General features: G+C 38.1%; 1 protein-coding gene across 1 annotated transcript; it reads left to right on the top strand.

Annotated features, from left to right (window-relative positions):
* The first annotated feature begins 2,460 nt into the window (after positions 1-2,460).
* LOC124170732 lies at positions 2,461-17,617 on the top strand. The gene is made up of 14 exons (XM_046549630.1): positions 2,461-3,123; positions 3,219-3,356; positions 3,586-3,704; positions 3,966-4,110; positions 4,183-4,312; positions 6,476-6,641; positions 9,018-9,198; positions 9,969-10,086; positions 13,146-13,386; positions 13,470-13,626; positions 13,759-13,890; positions 14,821-14,938; positions 15,466-15,620; positions 15,785-17,617. Exons 1-14 carry the CDS (start codon positions 2,624-2,626, stop codon positions 15,888-15,890), a joined length of 2,406 nt encoding a protein of 801 aa, XP_046405586.1. The 5' UTR covers positions 2,461-2,623; the 3' UTR covers positions 15,891-17,617.
* Positions 17,618-27,137: the final 9,520 nt, after the last annotated feature.

Raw genomic sequence — 27,137 nt, forward strand, 5'->3', positions numbered from 1 at the left:
CTTACCAGTAATCAAACAGCATGCTCCAATGGAGCTCATGAAGGCTCCTTCCCCTGGCTAATATTAGGATGGCACACCAATACCACATCCATGTCAACCACGGAGACTAGGGATAAAATAAGATGGTGAAACATATAAAACATATGCACATTGCAAAAAGCATTACAATTGCATTAGAACTGTACCAAATAAGATCTATAAAGATCTGTTAAAAAAAGACTTAGGTTAAAGAAGTCTAAGCTGGAATGAAAACATTTTCTTAACAAATATTAAAAAAACAAAACAAACATACATTTGCCATGTAAGGAAATATTGTTATCCCTTCAACTCCCTTGATTGCATAAAACTATGGTGTTATGAAGTTCACTTCATATACTGGAAATTCATCATCTATAGTATTCAAAATGAAGAACCAAAATCAATATTACAAATGAAAACAGCAATAAAAAGCATATCCCAAGACTATAACCAGACGAATTTCATTGATGTTCAATAATTTTGATGGTATAACCAAGATATTTTCAATCTGGTAGAATAAACAATCACTCCAATAAGATCATTCAACATTCTACAGCCAAAGTCAAAATCCATTGGTCAGCCTGCTAACCAGTTCACTGTCTTGACAGCATCAAGCATTGGTGTTAGTAGAAAAGTAAAAGTAGAAATCAACCATCACGCATTCCCTCGGAAGGGCCCAAAGCCTTACAGGCACATAGCGAGGTGGATGCCAGCAAGAGCTCCCAGGGACCCATGCTCAGTGGAGAATATTGCATGGGCAGATTTTAGAGTTTTATGTTGGGGAGGGGTGGGTAGCAATGCAGCCAGGGTAAATCCCTGGCATAGTTGCTGGGCTGGGCATCCCTCAGAGAAAATCCCCAAGGCCCTTCCCTGAAAAATGATGTTTTTTATCTTATTTTAACAGAAGATGGTTTTGTTTTATTTCAATTCAACGTACAGGTTCTGTACTTTTTCCGGACAAATTACTATTTAAGTTGGAGGAGGGCAAACTCCCCCTCCCCAAAACTCTATTCATATGTTACAATGGGAGACGAGAGATATGGGTGAGAGTAGTTTGCTTGAAAAGTCTGTTATGAGGAGGGTTAAGATTACAACTTTATCACCACAAGTCTTAAGTTCGAAAAATGAGAGAATATTGCAGTAAAAACCATGTTTTGCTACTTAAAAGGAAGGGGTTTTTAATGACGAATATTATATGCACTGCATATCAAAAACGTATCACCATTTTTCCGAATCAGCTTTGCGCATAATGCTGCATTAGATATAGTATTGAAGATATACCATTTCGGAAAAAAGATTGAAACTTTAACCTAATGAGATTTCCGATTGAATTTACCACTCGGGAGAACATATCCGTCGACAGATCCTGCAGACAAGCTTTCACGTACACCGCAATATATCATGCAATAAACTACACTATCGGAACTTAATGATTTCGTGCCTGTAGTATAAGATCGTTTTCCAATATCAACGTATTTTACAAGCTCGAATCCTTCAACAACAGGGATCATCGCTAAATTTTAATAGAATACCTGTCACCAACACGTAATTCATATCACCTCCCTGCTGGCGACGGTGCTGCCACATCTGCCTTTATTCGCGAATGGTCATCTCTGGATGACTCTGGAGTAGAGCAAAAACCGTGAAAATCGTATCTTGGCTATGGTATTCAAATTGCCGTTGGCGGTTAGTTTGATTCTATGTGATTAGTTTTCGTAATTGTTCTACATGGATATCGTCATCTAACGTCAGTTGGCGAAAAATAATATTACAAAAATGCAAGCGATTACTGAGATTAATAAATATTTATATTGTTTGAGTTTAATATAATAAGATACCTTACCTACTGATTGCCGATCAAGCTGGCCGTAATTGAGAATTTTTTTGTTTGCCTGTGCGTTTTAATCGTTTAGTGCATCGTTTCTGTGAGGTTTTTCTTTTAACAGAATCACGGAATGAACTAGAATGCTATTTTGTGATATCACTTTAGTCTTAAGGAAAATCGAGGATTCATTTGATGGGCTGTCAATGGATTCAATAGTAATGCCACCATTTCTTCTGCCAAAACTCGATCGACTCCGATAATTTCTCTCTTTCATCGAAACTGCGAATATTAAAATAAATTCTTCTAAAAGGCATTAATTAAAAATTTATTCAAACAAAATTATTGGAAAAGCGGCGGAAAAATGGAATAGCACTCCTCATTGCATTCCTCGTGGTAACCAACAGTAGAAGCAAAAGAAAACCAAAATGCTAATAGTCTATATAATACCTATGAGTTCATTTCCCATAAAAGCTTTCATTTCCTAACTAATTACTCAAAAGCTGGTATTATGGTGGTGATGTTGAATTACAGTTCGATGATGTCATAACAAAAAAATTCTTCTCCATGCTCGGTTGCAGAAACACAAGGCGTAGAGGTGTGGCTGTTTTCGGAGCCAGTGCCACCTGTTGGTTAATGTTTCGAAGCAAGTGTCGGAATTTCAACCTGCTCCGACAGACGCCAAGACTTTTGTTTACTTATTTGGTGAAATAATTTTCTGTGGTTGTGATGGTGTTTGTGAACTGAGTGATATCGTTTTGAAAACAAGAAGGTCTTCCAATCATGGCTTTACTGCCCATATTAATTTGCTTACTGACGCTTTATACGAGTGTTTCCAATGGGCAGTATGAATGGCAAACAAAAGATGCATTCGATGAAATTCGTGAACGGATGAGCAAAGTGACGGCAGAAAATTGCCAGATTCAGCACTTAGGAGATTTGTATCTTCCAGAAAACTCAGTTTCGCACCTACCCGACATCAAGGATATAAATATCAATCCGGTGTTTCCCAACCGGACAGCACTCCTTCACCTCCATAACATGGCTCTTAGTAGGTCTTTCTACTGGAGCTATATTTTGCAGTCAAGATTTATAAGACCAGCAATAAATGACACTTACGACCCAGGATTTATGTACTATTTCTTGTCTACGGTAGCTGATGTATCTTCAAATCCGTACATCAATGCTAGTGCAATTTATTTCTCACCAAATCAATCGTATACTCCATCCTACCGTGGATTTTTCAATAAAACCATGCCTCTTTTTGCTCCTCGGACATTCAGGTAAGCTATTTCCCCATTTGAAGCGGATAGAAATTGGTTTGTTGTTTTTATATTGTGGCGTCTGTTATTTATCTCAACCTTCAATATACTTCTAGAGCTGACGATTTCAACGATCCTATTCACTTCGAGAAAATTTCGACCTTAAATACCTTCACGGTGCAGGACCTTGGCGCAATACCTAATGGAAGTCTGAGCTCTGATTACACTTCTGACTTCTACAGAATAAATGAATGGTAAGTTATGGTATCATCTAACCCCAAAGATTAGCAAACTTCCCTCTCAAGTTGATTGCAACAGCCTTTCTTGGTGTTGGTCATAATTTGTCTGTCGTTTACCGTGTTATTTTTATCTTTTTTCGTATAAGACGAAGGAATTAAATTTCTCCCAACTCTTGCTTTATAATTTGAGATAGTGCTATTAATTATTCAAATTCTATGATGACTTCCTCTCAAAACTTTTCAGGTACAAGAAGTGGCTGCCGGACAATGTTGTTGGTAGGCATGACACTAAAACAACGTATAAAGTGGAAATACGTTATGCTAACAATACCAATGAAACATTCACCTTCCACGGACCCCCAGGTTAGTTTAAATGGTCAATCAGTAAGTATTATCTCTAACAGACACTTTGTTACTTCCACAATATATTTTTTTAATTTTTTTTTTCATTTTATTAAACAATAGAAGATTTTAAAATAAATGTGAATTAACAAGTGTCTGTTATTAATAATATGAAGCCCTTCCACCATGTACAAGCTTCAAGTTTCGATTTAAAGGCAATCAGTAAAATATGAGAGATAATTGGGTTGGATATATGAATGATAAAATCTTGATGAATTGCAGGTGCGGACGAGTATCCTGGTCCTGTGAAATGGACAAGACCTTACTTCGACTGTGATAGATCTAATGAGTGGATTATTGGAGCTGTTGTTCCAATTGCAGACATTTATCCCCGGCACACTGGTTTTCGTCACATTGAATACCCAACGTATGTATTGGGATACATTTTAAGCTACAAATTGGAGTAAGTGCAACTGTTAATATGTTGCTGTTTTCACAGGTACACCGCTATTTCTGTACTAGAAATGAATTTTGATAGAATAGACATCAATCAGTGTCCAAAAGGAAAGGGAAACAGTGGACCTAATAGATTTGCTGGAACTGCTCGCTGTAAAAAGGACACCACTGAGGTAATGGTCATAAAGTTTGAGTCAAGTGATGTTTAGCCTCCTAGAATTGGCTTACATTTTTAAATTTGTTTTACTCTGCTTTAACTCCCCCTAGGAAATGCTTGCTTTCAAGATAGCTAATTTCTTGGTTTGTGTGTTTGGTGGGCCAAGTTTTCTTTTCAAGGCTTCAGAGAACATGATATCAGTCTACCAGAGTTAGATGTTACTTTACATTCATCATGAAATTATTAATCCCTAAATGTCTACAATGTGACTAATAAATAAATTTTTCATTCAGTTGATCGAAATGCATTTCTTGGTCGATCACTTCTGCAGTTTATGGTGTCATATCTCATGTCAATCACAACTTTAGCTGACAGGCGATGATTGGCATCACCTGCATGTTGCATATAGCGCACATAGGTAATCGTTACTGTTGATATTTTATTGAAATTATAATTGATTGAAGTCTTCTTAAGGTGATAGTTTGGCTATAGTGTTACTTCAACTATTCATCCCCATGCATTGCCACTATAATCTAAAAAAATATCGTGAGCTTATTAGTTTGCTAAAAAAAAATTTAAGTTAAATATTCTTGCCCAGCTTTTATCTTGAGAAGATTTCATTGCCCTGAGAAAGCACCAAATCCTTAACTTTGTCTCATCTCTACCTGAATGCCTTAAATTACGTTCTAATAAATGGTGTTTTTTTGAATTTGCAACCAAGCAATATCAGAAAGGTGGAAAGAATTTTCATTATGCTCTCATCATACCTAAATGTCTTATGAGGTATCCAGGTTGATATAATTCAAATATAAACTATTTAATTATGTTAAATTGAAAGATACTTAAATGCAAGTTGTAGTGTACAAAGAATGCCTGAAATAAATAAATTTGTTTTCTGATTTTGATGTTTTAAAAATACATATATGCACTGTAACTTGATTGCTGTCTCAGGATGTGGGAATATCTAATTCATTAGCTCTCTTCCTCAGCTTGTCTCGGTAAGAATTATAGAAAGAAATAATTTGCTGAGTGAAGAGTTGTCGGGAAAGCCACCGAGAAAGCTCTTAATCTTTAAGTAATTTGCTGTCTGTTTCAGTTCACATAGTCCTTTAAGTAGATGCCTTATTACTCTTCATTTTATTAATGGTAGATTTGCTTAAGAGGCAAACTCCAGTTGCCTCCTGTTTTACCTGATTGTTATACTTTAAGCTGCCATGCCTTGTGTACTTAGCTCCATTCTTTGTGATGGAAAATAACCGTCTTTGGAGACTGACCTGATACTGCTAACACAAGTATCTCTTGCTGCTACTTGGTGAAGTGGTTGTTAAACAGATTGTAGGGAGTAAGTAAATGACACTCATTTAGGGTATTTTACATCAATTTAAAAATCAAATTTTGCATATTGAGTTTTGGAGACCTACTAATATGGTTTGTTCCAGTTAATGAAGGGATGGGGTTGTTGTGGTGGCCAGTGTATTGGCTACCTATCCTATGGGTCCAGGTTCAATTCCTGGAAGTAGCAGAGATTTTCTAAGGTTGCATGACCCCTGCTTGAGTGCTTTGTGGAGGACACTTTAAGTGCATACACCGCTCTAAATGTCAGATGGGATTTTAAGCTGTGGTCTCCGTGGGCGATTTCTTTAAATGCAGGCTAATGCTGATATCCGATTTCTCTCCACCCTTCCATCCCACTTGGTGCAAATGACCAAATTTTTTGTCACCTCCCCTAAATGCCATACACTCATTCTTGGAGAGGGAGAAGTGACTGTCAAAAATTAAGTGCATCCCTTGTGTCAAATGAAGTGTTACTTTTCTTTCTACACTATTATCTTGATTGGCCAGGTAAATTACTGCTGTCTGAAGCATGAATAAAATATTTGAGGATAAAATTTTTAAACATTATTAAAAATTTTGGTAAAAGAAAAACATAGGAATACAAGTATATACTTCCAGAGATCTATGAATTCTCAAACATAGGAGAAAGATTTGGTTTCCACAAAATGAAGTGACCAGGTAATTTTAGGCTATTGTCAATAATGTCCTAGGCTCGAGCATGTTTAAAACTACTGAAGGAAACCTACTGTTTACATTTGTAGTAAAGAAGTAATTGGTGAAGTAAGCAATTAGTTAAGTGTCCCAGCTAATGTGAGATTTTAAGATTGTATTTTTCTCCTTCCAGTGTGAACCGATTGATGGCTGGGGTTTTAGAAGAGGTGGCTATCAATGCAGGTGTCAGCCAGGATACCGCCTCCCTTCATTTGTTCGACGTCCTTACTTGGGTGAAATCATAGAGAGATCAACCTCAGAGCAGTACTTCAACGGATTTAACTGTGACAAAATAGGATGTAAGAATTCTCTTTTATGTGTATCATCATCATCATCACTGGTCAACAATCCTAGGATTGGTTTGACGCTGCTCTCCACTCAGTTCTCCTATCAGCTAATCTTTTCACGCCTACGTATTTCTTCCCTTTCACATCCTTCTTTACTTCTTCCATATATTTTGTTCAAGGTCTTCCTTTTCTGTTCTTGCCTTCCACTTGTCCCTCGGCAATTGTCTTCATCAGGCCATCATGTCTCAAGATGTGGCCTATATGGTTGTTCTGTCTTCTTGTTAAGGTTTTGATGAGACTTCTCCTCTCTCCTACTCTTCTTAGGACTTGTTTGTTACTAACTCGGTCGATCCATTTGATCTTCATCATTCTTCTGTAGCACCACATTTCGAAGGCCTCTATCCTTGCTTTCTCCGCTGCGGTCATTGTCCATGCCTCACTTGCGTATAGGAGCATACTCCAAATGTAGGCCCTTATAAATTGTTTCTTTACTTCCATATTTAAGTTTCCCGCTGTAAGCAGGTATTTCTTGGTATAATGCTCTCTTTTCCTGGGCTATTCTGCTGATAATTTCTTTCTTACTTCTCCCTTCACTAGTTATCTTGCTTCCCAAATAACAGAATTCATCCACATCTTTCAGTTTTTGCTTCCCTCTTTTAATGTTAGTCTTGACCTCTTCTCCTCTGCTGCTTACTAATATCTTGGTTTTCTTCGTGCTTATTTTCAGTTGATATTTACCCATTACCCTAACCATATTACCCAGAATATTTTTTAAATCCTTCTCTGTTTCTGCTGTAACGGCTGTGTCATCAGCAAATTTTAGCATGCTAATTTTTCTCCATGGACATCCTTTTCTTTGATTTCATTAATGGCTTTCTCAATGTAAAAGTTTAAAATTGCGGGTGACAATGCACAGCCTTGTCTCACTCCTTTCCTAATTCTCTTTTCTTCACAGCTGGGCCCTGATTTTATCACCGCTACTTAGTTTTTGTTCCACATTGTCAAATGCCTTCTCTAAGTCCACAAACGCAGCGAACATTGGCTTGTTATTTTCCATTCTCTTCTCTATGAGCAGTCTAAGGGCCAATACTGATTCCCTTGTGCCTTTGTTTTTTCTAAATCCAAATTGGTCCTCATCCAAGTACTCTTCTGTTCTTCGTTCTATTCTTCTATAGATAATCCTTGTCAGTATCTTCGATGCATGTGTAGTTAGGCTTATGGTCCTAAAGTCTTTGCAGTTATCCGCTCTTTTCTTCTTAGGAGTAGGGATTATAATGTTCCTCTCAAAGTCCTTTGGTATCTCACCTGTCGAATACATTTCACTAATGATTTTGTACAGCTGGTTCAACGTCTTCCCTCCTGCATTTTTAATTAGTTCTGTGGGAATGTCATTAATGCCAGATGCTTTATTTATCCTAAGGTCACTTACAGTCACATCAAATTCTGACCTTAAAATTGGGGCTCCCATGTCATCGGCATCCACTTCCATCTCATTTTTGATAGCATTCGTTCTATCATGTATCATCATGATTGAAATGATCATTGATTTTATTTGTCAGTATAAGTGTTTTCATTGAGTTTAGATTTGTTTCAGTGTATATATATTTGTACAAACTCTTGCATGAATTCCAGTGTGAAGGAAATTGTCCTGTGAAAATGTCTTCCTTTAAATAAGATTGTCCTTGATAGAAAATAGAGCCTGAAATCAATATTTGTACATTCCTTAAGAAACAAGTTATTAAGTGATTTTCTGGTCACTAAATACCGTCTTTAAGATAAGGTAATACTGGGAGTATAGCATTCAGAGGTATTCATTTAAGAATGTATTTTCATTTAATGAAGAGTTAATGAAACCAGAGAAAATGTAACCATATTTAATGTAATATTTAAATGCAGCAAATGGCTGATGTCATTGGTGGACATTGTAGCTTTGACTTTGATTTTAATCTGAGATAATATTTCTATTTACGGAATTTCATCTGGTCATTTTGTTGTCTGGTGGTATGATTGGAGTATGACATTGGTGTGTAAATTTTAAATCGCGAGTCTTCATTACTCATGAACTATATTTTAGTTGCTATGGGAGTGTTGACACCAATAATGGTAGCAACTTTTTTCGGGATGGCTGCATTAGCTGTAGGCATGGCAATCCTGCTTTTTAATAATAATAATAATAATAATTTTTCATCTTCATTATGCATTGCATCAGCAGTTTGCCATTATTTTTCAAATACTGTTGTGTATATCCTCTTTCAAACTAAGCAAAAGGCTGTATGCGGGAGCAATTATTTGTTCTACCCCCCCATTTCTTATCAAATTCAGTTACTAATTTTCATTTGATTCAGGAGAAAGTGGCTGTTCATTTAGTTACTCTTTTGCATCTTTCAGGGGTCCACAAAATGCCAGTTATATGGGAAAGAGCAAATCCCCAGCTAAGGGAGATGTACATGGACAAATATTATGAATACAAAAACTTCAGCAAAGGACCAGAATCATTGCATACAAGAAAAATTAATATTCATGAAGTCCTCAATTTCATTTTGAGGGTGAATGAGAACAACTGTAAGGAGTAAGTATTCCAAAGTAGGTACTTAGTGGTGTTGTTGCAGAGTGAGCAGTATCCCAATTTGTATCCGTCTTATCATTTCCTCAAATTTCCCTACTCCCTCTCCTGTAATTTCTTTGCTACCTGCCTCTTCTTTACTACTCACTGCTGACCTTAAGGTTTTGTAGCATCGTGCTCACTTGATAGTTTTTCCTGCAATAGGGAACCCATTTACAAGCATGACTACATGTGTAATTGTGAGTAGCCTGAATCAATCCTCGCCTGCTCAATATTTTAGGAGCAAGCAAGTTTACATCATGGCCTCATGTTTGGTATGAGTCAGATATTATGATACGTAATTGGTTCATAGAAAGGTCAAGGTTACTGTGCAACAACGTTAAGAAGTAGGGATGGTCAGATCAGGTACGTTGGATTCAAGTTTCCTTCGAGTTGAGTTAATAGTAGAGAAGGGTTTCCAGTTGAGAGGCTGGGGTTGGTTACGGCTCCAGTTCCAACCTCCCATTCCAGGAAACCAACACAGTAATTTTTTTGTACATGTGACGTGATCCCTAATGATACAGCCATTGGAGACTACTTTTCTGTTTCTCTTTAAACTTATAATTTTCCAATTGTGCCTTAAACTGTTATTTTGCACTTATTAAATCAACCTTGATGACCTCTTTTAACAGTATCAGTTATTCGTTCATCTTGTTATGTACTCCTTTATGTAAATTCAGGAGTGATTGAGTACCTTAGGTAAGCAGATGGTTAATATTTCTCTTTGCTTTATGTAGGTATCGCCCTCAAGATTTGCACCTTCACGGGGGAATCGGCTATGGAATGGAGCAGCAATTTGAAAATGAAGCCAAAATGGCAGTTCGACTTGCTAATTTCATCAGTGCTTTCCTTCAGGTATTTTATACACAATTTTTTAATGGCTTTTTCAGTATATAGCCTTTAATGACACTCTTTAGTGTTAAATTCTCAGAGGGTGTACTGTCCATACATTATTCATTTGGTAAATAATTTAAGAAAAAATCTCACCTTTGCCCCTCTGCAAACAGAAGGGCAGATGGGAAAAATTAATTTTTTTAGGGAAAATTTTAACCCCCCGAAAAAGTTGAGGAATTGACTATGAAAAAAGTGAGATCTCTAGATCAGCCCTATAACCTTTGACTTTTTGGGTTTTACCTCCCCAAAAGGATGGTCTGTAAGAGGCATTTAATCTGAGATTTTCCATTTTATAAATGGGGAAGTACAGGTATCATCATCATCATCATCATCGCTGGTCAACAATCCTCAGATTGGTTAAACGCAGCTTTCCACTCAATTTTCCTATCAGTTAATATTTTCACTCCTACGTATTTCTTCTCTTTCACATCATTCTATACCTGTTCCATGTATTTTGTTTGAGGTCTTCCTTTTCTGTTCTTGCCATCCGCTTGTCCCTTGATGATTTTCTTCATCATGCCATCATGTCTCAAGATGTGGGCTATAAGGTTGTTCTGTAAAGGTATATGAAATTGAAAATTATTGTATACAACAGTGCCAACTAAAATACTGAGGAAAATGGGAAAATACCTTTATTGTTGGACATTTTGTTTTAAAAATGCCAGTGCAACTCGGATAAGGTAAATTATCATCCTCCATGATTAAAACTTTTGAGGTAAGTGGCCATGATATCTCGCTCACCCTTTCTTGTAGTCATAATGGCTTTCGGACTGTGAGAGCATTCCAGATGGTGCGTCACTATCAGCTTAGTTCTACCGCATGTGGTGAGAAGTTAGAAAGAGGCCCCCAGGAGATATGAATGTGGCAATAAAAAATTTATCATTCTAGAGTATTTTTTAAGATTTAACTGTATTGTATTTTGAAAATTCCCGTACATATGGTGTAAATGTGTCTTTCTGAATCCACTGGGTATGTTTACGGTTACAGCCGATGGCATTTGTTGCATTTTCATTTTTTTAAATATGTAATTACATTTTATGATTCATAACATGGTAAATATTGTGAAGTACATAGCCATGATAACAACTGTCCTAATTCTTTAATGAAATGCTGTTATCCTGCCAAGTAAAATATTGATATGACGGAGGATTTATCTGTATCATTTATTTGTACAGCTTTTATTCTTATCCGTATCTCATAATGCATCCATTAGCACAAATCATTGGGAGTTGACTCCTTTGATAAGGTGGTTTCTTTGACCCTGTCAAGCATATGCCAAAGACCTTATTGAGATGGAATTAAAGCCCTTACTTGCCCTGTAACTGCTGTCAGCCCTGGGGCCGTATTCTGTATTTCGTCGGTGCCGCACCGGTCGGTTTCCCTTTCAAGCCCACCGACTGGACATCAAACCGTACCGACAACGGATTCCGCACCGACGACGACACTTTCAGCGATTCTGTAAGGTCGTCGGTTTCAAACCAGTCGGTACGGTTCCCCTTCCTTCCCAAACAGGGAAAATCCGAATATATCCGAAGTTTCACGTGTCTCCACCAATGAAAGAAGGGTAAAAACAAGTGAAGACTCATTGGCACAGTTTGTTGTCGTCATTCTCAATCTTTTTATTTGCGGAAATTACGACTTATTGCTAGATTAAGATGAACGATATTGGATAAGTTGTTGACAATGCTTATATAATGTGTGGTAGTAATGCTGTACCTACAGAATCGAAGGAAACAATATTACAACATCACAATAAAGTTTGTATGTGATGGAGATTGTTGTTGCTGGAATGAATTATTGAAACTATCCTTGAGATCGTAGTTTCTTTTTTTAAATATTGGTTCCGTATAATGCTATTTATTCATGATTTGGTAATATAGTTGTCATTAAGTAAGTTCCGTATAAATGTTATCAACGGAAGGTTATGCCATTGGCACCGTAGCAGACGAAAATAGCATACCATGGAACGTGAACGTAGGATTCAAATGCAAATGTAATATTAGAGGAACAAGTTAGGAAATTGTTATAAAAATATGGAGCTGGGTGCAATTAAAAGAAGTGTAATGACGAGGAAGTAAATAAATTGTGATTGGGTGAAATACATATGTATAAGTTGCGCATTCCAAGTGAGAGAAAATGATAATATTGCGGTAAACCTCATACTTATTAACAAATATCTTCTTTTATCGTCAAGGGAATCAATGGCTGACGATGAAATGAAATATAGTTGCCCGTTAAAAATGAAAGAAACTGATACCGTTGTGGCAAACTTCATACTTAAATAAAAAGATCTTATTTCTATGCCGAGAGAAACGCCAAATTGATGATTGAGTGAAATAACAGTCGCCTATTCAGAGTGATATAAAGTGATAACATTGCGGCAAAACTCATATTTAATCAAAAATATCTTTTTTATGTCAAAGGAGCAAGTAAATGATGATAGAGAGAAATAAAGCCTATTACAAGCGAGTGAAAGTGCGGTAACATAAATGAGAGAAAGTCATTATATGTTAGCAAACCTCATTTTTATTAACCATTATCTTATATTTCTGTCAAGGTAATTAATATAGATGATGACACAGTGAATTATAGAGGCGTATTCGAAGGGGCAGAAAAAGATAACATTGGAGAAAACCTCATTATTTACTCGGTGATGAGGTAAAAACAAAATAAAACGTACAATGCGCACCGGGGAATTCATGAAACCCACTAGTCGGTGGCCGTACCGACACCTCTTTGCTGTCGGTACGGCTACCGACGATCTCCCGTCCTCTCGTCGGTGCCGCACCGACCGGGTTCGTACAGAATCGCACGACTTCTTACCGGGAGTCGGTGTGACGTCGCACCCGACGAATCGGTGCCGCACCGATCGGTTTGGAGTTACAGAATACGGCCCCTGGTTGGCATTTCCATTTTGGTTTTTCCATTCATTAATACTAAGCCAATTATCAGGTCATGTAATAATAATTATGGTAAGTATTATATTTGGTTGTACCTAATGTCATTATTTTTATTTTTAGGTGTCAAATCCGAAAGAAGTGTATTCTGGAAAGCTTGTGGCTGATCAGCCTCTTACTGAGGATCAGATGATTGGTGAAACTTTGGCTTTGGTGCTTGGTGACACTAAAATATGGTCAGCTGCGACCTATTGGGATAGAAATAAATTTACCAACCGTACACTTTTTGCTCCCTTTGCATACAAGAAGCAGCTGAATACAAGAGACTTTAAAGTAGAAGATTTAGCAAGATTAAATAAAACTGGTAAAAATCAAATTCATCTGTATGCACATATTTTAAGTAGATTATGATTCATTTTAAATAATTATTTTATTTTATTTTTTCAGATGAAGTTTATTTGAATAAACCGTATTTCAAATTCCTGAAAGAGAGATGGTCTACCAACTTTGATGACTTAGAAAAGTTTAATTTAAAAATAAAGATACGATTCAATGAAACTGGTGAATTGCTGAAAAAATATGAACATTATCCGACATTTTATCGGTAAGTCGTGTATTAATTTTTCTACCCTATGGCAAAGGTTGGCCTTTTTCATTTGTGCATGAAATATCTTTGTTTGGTATATTTTTACCTACAGGGTGAAATTACAATTTTTGTTCTCCATTTAAAAATTAGGGCAGCTAACTTGGACCAAGGACATTGGACAACTCCCTATTTCGATTGTAATGGTCTTGTCAAGAAATGGGTCATCACATATGCAGCTCCATTTTTTGGCTGGGACAGTCTCAGACATAAGCTTGAATTCAAGTAAGTAATTGCTCTCCTAATGTCCACTTATACCTATGATTTGTTTCTTGCATAATTTCTGTGTATGACCTCTTTTATCCCATCTCTATGTACCTGCATAATATAATAACCTACCCTTGTATGTAAAACCTGAGGAGTAAACTGGTGTTAGATTAGAAAACCCAAGAAGCAAACCATAGCTGAGACGTTTTATGTGAACTACCAGGTGACCCCGAGTCATATGAAGCTTTTAAAAGGGTGCAATTGTTCAAGGTGTAACTATAGCGTCCTGTATTTGAAAAGGATTGCATCCCATTACAATCTCTTCAGACTAATTCTTGTTTTCCCAAGGATTGCTTTCTGACATTTTCAATGTCCTTGTCACTAAAAGAACTTTTAGATTAGGGCTTATTAACCGAAGTGTACAACAACATATAATTAAGAGATCTGAAAATTTCACGTATTCACGCAACTGGGCAAGAAGAAATGAGTGGTGAGTGATCACTCTGCATCATGCTCACCAACGATTGCCCACAGTTACCATGGTGTTTTCATGCCACTGGCCGCCCAACCAGAACAAACATTTGTTACCTAACAGTTCCAATGAGTCTTCCCAAGTTGTAGGGTGCAAACAGGGTATCCTTGTAAGCATAACAATTTTACGTAGATGTTTGCTTTCACCAGGGCCTGGATGAATTATCTTTGCCTTTACTTCAGTTGCCTTTCTATTGGCCACCATTTGAGCCTCTGAGAGCATGCAGCTTATGAATCAATGTTATAATATGGCCAGTTGTTTTGTATACATATTTAAATTGGTCTGAATTCCATTTTTATCCCACAGTCAATGCATATTATAGTTGAATATAGTAACTAAAGAATTACCTCAATAGAGTGTATGCCTTTGGTTGTCTCCTAATTATCTATATCGTTATGGTTTCTGTTTTATTTTAGGGGAGCAGTTGCTGTGACAGTGGACATGCTCCAGCTGGATATAAATCAGTGTCCACAAAAGTATTCCAGTACTAATGCTTTTAAGGACACTCATAAGTGTGATCCTGGCACATCATATGTAAGTTATAAATCATTAATTCAGTTTATAAGTCGAAAATAAGTTAAGGAATACATATTACAGAAGTTGAACTTTTTATATCACTCAACCCTAGATTTTAGGATATAGTAATGTGTCTACATGTTTGGGTCCAGTTTTTGGCTCTATAATTGATGAAAATGCTTAATCAGGATGGTTTATCATAATAATTGTATTGGAAAAAATTCCCCTTGAGAAGGAATCAAACCACAGACCTTTGGCTTTCTTGGCCACTGCATAGACCACTTTGCTATTCAGGTTCCTGAATTCTCATGGCTATCCTTTGAGGTTCATGGTGCAAGATATTTTTTGAGATGTGAAAGTATATGCATTGCTAAAAGAGGTATCATATTCATTTCCAAATTGTGATGTTTTCAGTGACTTAATGGAATATCCGTTGCATATCCCTTGATCCATTGGCCAGTGTAATTCAGCATATGGGTACAAGTTATGTTATTGTTACTAAATTTATTTTGTGCCCTTTATGCCATAAGTATTATTCATTTCAGTGTGTGCCTATCCAAGGAAGAGGTTTTGACACAGGTGGCTACAAGTGTGAATGTATTCAAGGATATGAATATCCATATGAGGATCTCATCACATACTTCGATGGTCAATTAGTGGAAGCTGAATTCACTAATATTGTTGCTGATAATGCTACAAGGTAGGGTCTTGCTTTTCATATCACTATGTGCTTTATTTTTTGTTCAAATGATGCAGTAAATTTTCAGCATAAAGTTATGCATTGGTGTATTCCATGTTACAGTACTTCATAAAATTATGTGGTGATTGATTATCTATTAATTATCACTTTTTTGTTTTTTCTAGATACGACATGTTTACTTGTAGGCTAGCTGTTGCAACAAATCTCCAGAGCAGCTATTTGTTAGTTTTGGCCAGCTTGTTTATTTTTAAGGTTTTATTTGGTTTTTAAATTTAATTATGACATGTTTTTAATATGTATCAATCCGTCCAAAGAGTCTACAGAAATATTTATACCATGAAGTACTTAGTTTACTGTACTTTTGTATGGTGACAAAGTAATTTTTCATTGTAGGCTGAATATTGACTCATGATGAATAGATCTGATTTTACAATTACATTCCTTTTTAGTAACTATGTTATGGAATCATTTATTAGATGCAGTGATGCCAAATGTTATGTATAATTTGCCCAGGTTTTAATGGTATGTATGTGGTATGTGAGATATGTTAATTGTTTCCAATGGCATGAATAGGTAGTGTGATGGCCTATGTATTCATATGCATCATATTTTTTAAATTTTTTTAAGAAAAATGTAAAATGTTTTGTGCACAACGTTTGGTGTGTGATGTTGTCCAGTATTGTAAGAATTTATGAAAGAATTTTTAGTGTTATTAACCTTTGTTGAGTAATTTTTTTATGATTATCGCATTTACTTCAATATATAGCTATTTTTTTAAATTATAGAAAATTCCATTTTAAAATTTGGCATCTTTCATTTATAGAGTTACTTTTTTATTATGAGAATGCAGCTAGTGATGTAAATCCTTCAATTTATTGTGCCAGTCTATGTTTTCTAATGGAAATGAGCTTTCAGTCAGTTGAGTCAGCAAAGTTCAGGTAGTTCTGCTTAAAAAGTGTTTTGTAGTGCAAAGTTATATGCTTTTACACCTTAAATAATACATTGAGATAGTGACTCCATGTTTCTTATACTCATGGAACTCCAGAAAATTATGAAATAAAGCAAAGGACTGCAAATGTTAAAGTTTAGGATAAAAATAATACCCAAGATGCAATGTCATCGAGCCCCTGTATAATCTATTGGTGTCATATCACTTCCTGTGCTTAAAGGGCTGTATACTTTGAATAATGTGGAAATGAGATGGGTATGGTCTTCAGAAATGTAGCATTTGAGTTTGTCGTTTCATTCAACTCATTAAATCCTTGAGGCAACCACTGACATCAATTTTTAATGTGTATAATTCTGCAATATAATTGGAAGAAAATGAACACTTTATTCAGTTGACATCTGAGCACTTTTTATTATTAGCATTAACTTTTCTTTTTAGAATAAGTCAGGGTACTATTTTCAAAAAATTGAAAGAACTAACTGAATTATAATCAGAAAGCATAAATTCTCATTGCAATAAGAACTTGCTGTATTTTTTCTCTCAATTTTCATGCACAAACCCTCCCCAATAATTACTTTTAGGTAGATATTTTCTGGATATCATGATTATAGCAGTTGGAAATCATGTTTTTAGTTATCCTAGACTTATCAGAAAATATATCACTCCTTGTTCTAGCTGGGATCACGAGTGCTTTATATATCATTTCACAGGTTGTGCAATAGTGTTGGTTTATACTCCTCTTCATTCAATTCTTAGTTATAATACCGAATAGTATTTGTGTTCTTCACCTCACCCAGTTTTCAAGCAGAACTGCCTGTTTGCTTTTTGTGTTACTGTTATTTACATTATTGTATTACAATTGATGTTATACTCGGGCTGCATTTTGACTCAAAGCCCTATATTTTGTATTCTTTTGTTTAAATTACCTTCATCAAAGACTTATGTATGTACAGCGGTGCCTCACACTTTTGATACTACTTTTTTGAGGCTACTTATACTCAACTAAATAGGTACCTTTGTAAATATAAAACAAGATTATCAATTTTTATTGAAGTGGTTTCCTTTCGTGATTAAATCCTGGATCAATGAATTTTATACTTTTCATATTATAATTTCAGTGCCAGGAGAAAGAATTAAAAATTCTTCATTATTATGCTTAGTTTCTCTGATATGTTACTTACCCCATCCTTATGTTCCCTTACTAAAGGGTGCTAAATAATGGTTTGCTATATTTTTGCTGGTCTCAACATGAAATGCCTTTAAATAATGATGTGCAGGTACATTTTCTTGCTTAAACAGTGGCTACCACGTTGAATTATGAAACTTGGGTCAGAGTATTAAACCTTCCAATTCCTTGGAAGTCAGCGAAACAATCATCAAATTTTCTGCATCCGGTGTCACGCCTAGCTGTAATCTTTAGTTTTTGATGGAGATTAGCCTTCGAAAAGTATGGTTGCAGAGAAAATGTCTATGAAATCATTTTTATCCCTATTTCTACTTCTCTTAGTTTGATGGCAATATCACGATGAAGTTTACTTAATTGGCTTTTGTGCAGTAGTGAAAATTCTGCAATGAAATGGCATATTTCCATGGCAATAGAAATGCTGTGTTTTTCAATGACTGAAGTGTTTATGGAAAAGTACGAAGCAGGATGTAGGACTCAAATTTTGCTGTGATTGTATCATCAAATTGTAAATGTACCCTTGTTGTCTTGTACGCTTTAAGTATTGTTTTAACAAAATATGTTCATTTTTGTTGGTCCACTACAGTTTTATGTAATGTTTTTTTTCCAATCATTGTGCGTTGATGTAAGAAAAGGCCTGAGGTGGGGCTTGGTGAGGCCCAAATATCAAAAGCCTTAATTGATACGTACATATTTGCATTTAACCCTGCTGCTCACTGTCCGAGAATCTTCCTGTCACATGCGGCCAGGGGTGGATCCAGGATTTTATTCTGGTGAAGGCACTAGGGTCTGACAGGTGAACAATCTTTTCATACTTGAGATAAAAAACCAGATGCAACAATTACTTTAAGAAATATTCTCTTTATTTTATTATGAAAGTTATTGATATGAAAGTAACTGGCTAAAGCACTCGACCGGAAATCCGGGGATCCGGGTTCGAATCCCGGTCAAGGTGAATGATTTTTTCTCTGTGGATCTTTTGCACGATTGTGCATTGCGGGTGACTCCCGTAAAAGTTATCACCGTGGCTAGTCCCGGTATACTTTAAACTAGTCTAGAGCGAACACCCCTTGTGTCCTATGTCCGGGCCTGCTCTCCGGCTGTGGCGCTGTGCGCACGATTTGGACTGCTTGTGGCATCATATGCTCAGCAGTCCACCAACACCTTGTCCGGAAGTGTCCGAAAATATCCACAGGGAGGAATGACGCCTCGGTAGCTTAACTGGCTAAAGCACTCGACCGGAAATCGGGGGATCCGGGTTCGAATCCCGGTCAAGGCGAATGATTTTTTCTCTGTGGATCTTTCGCATGAAAGTAAATGATTGAGGCTCCATAATACATAAAACAAAACGAACATTATGATCACCACGTAAAATTTTTGTCTATTTTTAAGAGTCTGGGGGGGGGCTGTGACCCCCACCCCCTAAATCTGCCTATGTATGCAGAGAAAGCGCTGAGCACATGATAGGGAGGCAGAAAAGGTACGCTTGCAGCAGCCTGACCTGCAAACTTCCCAGGAATGTTCATAGCAGCGAAAGGGTAATTGGAAAGAGGAAAGCATTGTTGATCTCTTCTTCTTTTCTATTATATATGCTGCTGATAAGTCTTGATCTGGGCTTTGCATGATGAGACCTCAGAGCCTTGCTACCTTTGATACATAGGATAATTAAAAGGGCCTTTTCTGCCCTCTGTACTAAATAGTTGATTCTTTCATCCGAGATTCTTCTATAAAGTTTCAGCTATAATTATGACAACATAATTGTTGAAACATTGATAAGGAATTATAATACACATTTATTTATCTACTTTCAAGAAAAATATACTCTTTAAACCCACTGGTCAAGAGTCACTTGATCATTGATACTATGCATTAAACTCACCCGTACCCAATACATCAGCTACTGGGTGTGATCCCTGATACTTAGGTCATTAATTTGAAAAAGAGTTGAGGGCCAGGTTTAATTGGAAAAGTTTCTATGACTCGTATTAGTTACTTCCATGTTTTCAGGAAAGAGATGGTAAATTTCCATTCCATTCTTTGTTGTATCAGAGCATTTGTGACACCAACATGTGGAATACGTTTCATCTAGCTGCTACCCTAAAGCAAATAGCTGGGCATGCTAAGAGTGTATTAAACACATTCACAGTGGCATAATCTACCAGTTGGTCACACCAGAACTCTGCTGTATACAACCTAAAATTTACTATTTCTCTTAATTTTATAGTTGTTGCTATCTATCAGCATGAGAAGTTAAAGTCATAAAATATTGTGTGTAGTTTCTTTTATTCGTTGCCTATGTGATGTGACTAAAAGTTAGGTGAGGCACACTAATGGGTCACACTGCCTAGGATCAAGCTTGTTTAAGCCAAAGGCGAAGGGTGACCCAGGAGTGGGTAACACTCTTGCCAGACTAAATGGTTGACCATTCACAATTCAACTCACCAGTTATGATCAAAGCAAACCCATTGGCATGCTTTTATGCATGAAACTTGTACATTCAGTGTGTTAAACTTCTGCACTTGTTGGTGACATTTCAGGATGGAGTTTGATTGCTAAAGTTAAATGGGATTGGTGCCACCTGGATAGATCAGGTGACTCTATATGTTGCCCACGCAGTGACTGGTTTATCAGACATTAATGACATCAAGACGCATCAGTGGGTGCATGCAATATTCTAGAGGCAGCGTGCTGAGAGGGCCTCACAATAGGGGAGTCTAGCACACTATACCCTTTGGCAGGGGTCTCAAGTGGTGGCTGCCCCAAATTCCTCAACTTTTCTACCAACTGCTCCCATCAAATTGCATCTATATATGAGCTGGTAACAGATGAACCAAAGCGTGACTCAGTGGTGGGTCTCATTGCAGCCTGAAACAGAGAGGGTAAATTCAGCAATTGTATTGAGGGTTGTATCTGCTAAGCATTGGCATAGCCAGGGGGGAGGGTCCGAGGGGTCCGGACCCCCTCTGAAATATAAAAGCACAGTTGTTTTTCTTCATAAAAGAAAACAAAATATTGAAAAATCATGAATTTACAAAATATTTTTTAACAAATGAAGTTTTTTCGATTATGGAAAGTGTTAAAATTAGTTTAAATCCCATTATTGTTAGCACTCTGTTTTTCAAAAATTTTCCCCCTGGTTTTGGACCCCCCTCAAACGAAATTCCTGGCTATGCCATGCCTGCTATGTTTTCCTCTGGGAGCTATTTGAAAATGCAAGCCTTAAGGCTGGAAATTTCCATTACAACTGGCTAGCTCAAGGTAATTTCTCATTGGTGTGACAAATTGAAAGTGGGGCAGTAGCACATTGTCTGATGTTCATTGAGAAGTGGGGCATAACAGTGGTATGTGCTCAAATTTAGCTAGTTAAGCAATGCTTCAGTTGCTATCCACATTTAACATAAAAAAGTGTCTTAAATGCAATATGGGTCATTGGGAGACATGTGACAACATGTCTCCCAATAAGGTGAGGTAAGAATAAATATTAATTTGGATCATCAACTTTGAACGGGGTACATCACATGTTGACTGATTCAACAATCAGTCAACATGTGATGTGCATGTCTTGCTGGAGTATATGTAGCAAGAGTTAGTATCAGATATTCTACCTGATTAGCACTTTCATAAACCTATTCATGCCAAATGTCAGCAGGAGGTGATGGCCATTTTCATACACGGGAGACCAAATGTTGGCTATAGCTGGTGTGGATTTTCCAGCACTAACGAATCGAAGACAGCTGGGGCAGGGGAAGGGAAGTGACCACTGAGGTAGCAATGGTTGGAGGTATTCAGGCCATGTCTAAGACCCAGTTTAGTGAGGCATTAGTGCCACTCCTTGGCAATTGGGTCCAAACCTTCTACTATGATCCTCCTCAAAGCAGGAATCCATTTTGAAGTGGTTATAGATTTTCCAACGAAAAACTTTGTTGTATACTCCAATTACATATTTGTTGTTTTATGTAAGTAATTTTGAAACAAAATTTTTAGTGTTACTGTTAACAGACTTCTGGTGTTCAAGTCGTAGTATTTTATGTTTAATAACTTCATTATTATCTATGCTAGAAATCCATTTAAAACTCTACAATGCTTAAAAAAATTATAGTCATTCTTATCCAAGTGTAAATTTTTAAAAATCAAAAGCAATGTATGTTTTTTGAAAACACAGCTAATGCAATAAGGTGACCGTGGACTCACGCTAAGAAAGGGTTAGAGGGTTGAGTCTGGTGGCCATGGCAACAGCCAGGTGCTCCGTTGAGCCGGGTCCCAAACTGGAGGGACAAGAATACCAGGGTAACCACTCCAAAAATGAGCTCGGTAGAGATTGGTTTAAAATATTCTCATGATACTGGTGGCACAGAAAACATTTTCCTGATGTAGGCACCCAGGGGCGGATCCAGGATTTTTTTCTGGGAGGGGCACGAGCAAGGCCGTATCCAGGATTTTGTTCTGGGCGGGTCACAAGGATACCTCGTAATACAAAACGAACACAATGATAATGGGACCGTATTAAAAATATTGCATATTTTTGAGGGTCTGGGGGGGGGCACGTGCCCCCGTGCCCCCCCCCCCTGGATCCGCCTATGTAGGCACCAGCATGAAAGGGTTAAATTTCATCTTTCGGCAAGAAATCAGCAGTTTTTACCTGTGGTGCATGAATGCTACTCGTGCATTGTTCATGCACAATGCAGATATAAAACAGTTGCCTTCTCATTTGTCTGAGACTTAATACACCATAGCCATCAAGAGTGGTGAAATATCATAATAATACAAAGATGCTCAATTAGCATCCCTATTCTAGTGTGGTTGGTTCAGCAGTAAGCATTCATTATTATTATTATTAGTATTCTACCGATTAAGGTAGGTTTTCATGGAGTATTCAAGAAGTGAGCTGGGAGCCTCCCTTTCCTTCCAGCACTACCTTCTTTAATTCACTGTAAGGCCTATTCTCTTTCAATCTATCTAAAAATCCTATTCTTTTCCTTCCCCTCCCTCGTTTCCCTAACATTCTACCCTCTAACCCCATTTTCAACATCCCCTCACCGCTAAGCACTAACTCCATCCATACCTTCTGTCTCCTCCGTATCTCATCTAAAAGCTGCCTCTCCTCGCCAACTATATCCAGCACTTCGTCATTCCTTTTCCTCTCCGTCCATTTCACCCTCTCCATTCTTCTCCATACCCACATCTCGAATGCCTCCAATCTTCTCTCGTCTTCTTTCCTCAGTGTCCACATTTCCGCACCGTAGAGAGCTACACTCCAAATCAAACTCTTCACTAACCTTTTCTTTAAACTCTTACACAACAATCCTCTCAGAAGCTCCTTCCTGTTCATGAATGCCTCCTTCGCTAATGCGATTCTCTTCCTTAGGTCCTTACTACTGTATCCGTTTTCCTCTAACGTACTGCCTAAATAGTTGATTTGCTCAACCTGCTCAAGTTTTTCCCCACCCACCTTTATCTTGAGTCTCACATTCCTCGCTCGTGATGCTTTACAAAACTGCATTACCTTAGTTTTCTTCTGATTAATCCTCATCCCATACTCCTCGCAACGCTCGTATAACGCATCCACTAGAGCCTGAAGCCCCCTAGCTGACTGGCTAATCAACGCCTGATCATCCGCAAATCTCACTGATTTGAACATCATTCCTCCCACTTTTATTCCAGCTTCTAACTCATCCCACGCTTCCCTTACCATCTCCTCAGCGTACACGTTAAAGAGCAGCGGCGATAAAGGACAGCCTTGCCTCACACCTCGGCCAATGCTTGCCCACCCAGATTCTCCGTCCGCTACCCTCACTTGCGCAGTCTGGGCCATAAACAGATTACGAATCAGTCGTCTATCCCTCCAATCTACACCTATTCTCTTGAGAATGTCCATTAACTTAACCCAGTCCACCCTATCAAACGCTTTCTCAAAATCCACGAAACACGCATATACGTCCTACTCATATTCTAGCCTCCTCTCCACGAGGGACCTCATTATTGCTATTGCATCACGAGTTGACTTCCCTCTTCTGAAACCAAACTGATCTTTGCCCAAATACTCCTTTGCCCTCGCCTCCATTCGTCTGTTCAATATCCTCAGCACCACTTTCGCCGCATGCGATATTAGGCTGATAGTCCTATAATCTCCGCATTCCACAGCTTTCTTCTTTTTCGGAAGCGGAATTAAATCCGTCTTCACGAAATCCTCCGCCCAACATCCGTCTTCACGAAATCCTCCGCCCAACATCCCTCCTCATAGATCCTGCGCACTAGTTCGAAAAACCTTTTCTTACCTTCATTCCCTAGATTCTTCAGAAGCTCACACGGTATATTGTCCATGCCTACTGCTTTCCTAGCCTTCATATCACGGAGTGCTCTCTCTATTTCCGAATCTAATATCTCCGGCCCAAGATTATCCTCCTCCACTGCACTTTCCTCCTCTAGAGTCAATCTCTCTGGTCTGTTCATTCCGTCATACAGGTCCTCCACGTATTCCTTAGAGGTACAGGGTAGATGGAATTCCATCTACCCTGTACCTCTTCTCGCTCGGTTAGTATCCTCCCATCTTTAGCCTTAATTTTAGCTGTGGCTTGTCCTCTTTTGCCGCCCGATAGCGACTTCACTTTGGCATACAACTACTTCTCCATCCTTCTGGAACTTTTCCATTTCCTCACACTGTCTTTTCCACCAAGCCTCCCTTGCTCTCTTTGTTTCACACCGTAATCGATTATTAATTTGTCTATACATTATTTTGCCCTGTTCTGTGCCCACGTCCTTCCACTTCCTCCTCTCCTCCATTTCCCTTATCATGTTCTCCGTTATCCACGGCTTCTTTATCCTTCTACTGTCAGCGTAACCAATTGACTTCTCCGCCGCTTTGACTATTCCCGTTTTAATATTATCCCATCTTTCCTCAACAGTCTTGGTGCTGTCAATATCCCGCATACTAATGTCCACTAGTTCCTGATATTCTCTCCTCATACTCCCTTTCAGGGCTTCTACGTTCCATTTCTTCGTCTTCCTAACTCTTATAAGTCTTTTGAATCTTACGTTGCATTTCATGAGCACTAGATTGTGGTCCGAATCCGCATCCGCTGCAGGGAAGCTGCGCGAGTTTTTCACACTATTCCTAAACCTCTGTCTTACCATAATGTAGTCTATTTGAAATCTCCCCACATCCCTTGGCCTTTTCCATGTGTACCTTCGCCCTTAATGATGATTGAACCACGTGTTTGTGATGAATAATTTGTTTCTCCTACAAAATTCTGCTGCTTTCTCTCCCCTGTCGTTCCGTATTCCTAGACCAAAATCTCCTATTTCGTTTCCATCCCTCCCTTCCCCGACTGAGGCGTTCCAGTCCCCCATTACTACCAGATTTTTCTTATCCGGTGTGTCTCTAATTATTTCCTCGAGCTGTTCATACACCTCATCTACTTCTTCCTCCCTATGATTGCTAGTGGGCATGTAAACTTGGATCACCACAAGGTTTGTGGGCCGCAACTCAATTTCTACCCCCAGAATCCTATCGCTTACCTGGTCTATGCCTACCACACGCTTACCCATCTTCCCGTTTAATACTAAAGCTACCCCTCGCTGGCTTTCCTCCCCACCATTCCATATATAACTCTATACCCATCACTCCAATAGTCCCCCCCATCCCTCCACCTCACCTCGCATAATCCTAAGATATCTATCCTCCCTTTGTCCATTTCCCTTTTGATATTTTCTAACTTCCCCGCCCTCATCATTGTCCTCACATTCCACGTCCCTACATTTATAGCCGACTTCTTCTTCTCCATCTTCTTGGTTTTCTTTCCTTCTTTCTTCATTGCTGCTGCTGATGATAATGATGATGATAGGTCTCTGCAAGGATTTCGCATGTTGGCGACCCCGAGGACCTTGCCGACCTCGCTGCCGTGCCCGACACCCGCCCTTTGCGGACGGGTCCCGGGCGATGAGATTCCGAGGCTCATTTGGTTGTACTCCATGTTTTCAGGGAAGAGATAGTTGGTAGGGTTTCCCACTTCCATTCCAACAGTGTTTTTCACGTGACACCATCACGTGGACTACCTTTCGTCTGGCTCCTACCCTTCGACCTATCTGGCATGGGTGGCCCTACCGGGAATAATTTAGAATTAATCCCGCCAGTGCGGCTCTAGGGGTCATAGGAACGCGCAAGTCTTTCCACCGCGACACGGTTGTAGCCCAAGGGAAAGGTAAGCATACATATAAGCTTAAAATTTTTCTCTGTTCCTATGTTCATTTACTTTCTCCGGGGAATTCATATAGGATTGTATATATGAAGGCTATGCCCCAAAGGTTACTCTATTTACAAACCTTAGTTTGATAAGAGGGAAATATCACCAGGAATTTTATGGTTGCTGAAGTATACTTCAGTTGGGCTCCTCACAGTAAGATTGCTTGGTGACTATTGAATTGGATGCTAGCTTACAGTTTTTCTGACTCACACTGCATACAGCCCTTTTCTAAAAGATCTTTCTGTGATATAAAGGACATCAGAGTCAGAGGGCCATCTCTTGCAAACAATATAATTAGCCCTAGAGGTTACGAAAGAAAGAATTCTCTGCAAATAAAAGAAATGTGAGATTGAATTCTTTAAATGGGCCACAAAACATGACCCCCTCTCACTTAATTAGCCTATTTATCATATTTTCCATTTTCTTTTGGCTATGATTTTATTCCTAAGATTTCTAAACTTACTCTAATATTTCACTTTTCACACACCAGGCTTCAGCGTCTTAACTAAGGAGTAACCAAATGGCAACCCCTCAAAAGTACGACAAAAGTTAATCAGTCGTTCTTAAACTTTACACACAAATAAAACAAAAACTTTAAAATTTGGGGCTTAAATTTACAGAAAAAATATCATCGAAATTACTGTCGAATTAGAGCTTCTAGGGTCAAGGATGGTCAAGGGCGTACCCAGGATCAAAACTGGGGGGGGGAAGACTTCTGCGATTTTTGCTTGCATGGGGGGCGAGGACAGCTGCCCCCTCCTGCCCCTCGGTAGATACGCCCATGTCAAGGGTTCTTCTAAAATCGTTCCTCTGGTTCTCTCTCCACTAAGCCTGCTAATTCGACCTGCCACAAACCTTCTATGGCAAGACTATAGTCCCACGGTAGATTTTTGGCATTAACCTTTTACCATGTAACTTAAGGATAAATATTCAAGGAGTAATCTATTTTTAAAGTTCATATAAGGTACAAAATCCAGTTTAATATCAACGGAACCTCAAAAGATGAGAGGCCATGAAAAATTTTCCTGCGCAATATTTCTGAGGAAATGTGATTGTATCGCCCAGAAATGTCTGAAATTTAAATATATATTAAAAAATAAGGAGCCAAATTATGGCGGAAAGGTTTTTTCCTTTTCGTGAATAAT

The sequence above is a fragment of the Ischnura elegans genome, chromosome X (genome assembly GCF_921293095.1).
Source record: "Ischnura elegans chromosome X, ioIscEleg1.1, whole genome shotgun sequence".
NCBI classification, from domain to species: domain Eukaryota; kingdom Metazoa; phylum Arthropoda; class Insecta; order Odonata; family Coenagrionidae; genus Ischnura; species Ischnura elegans.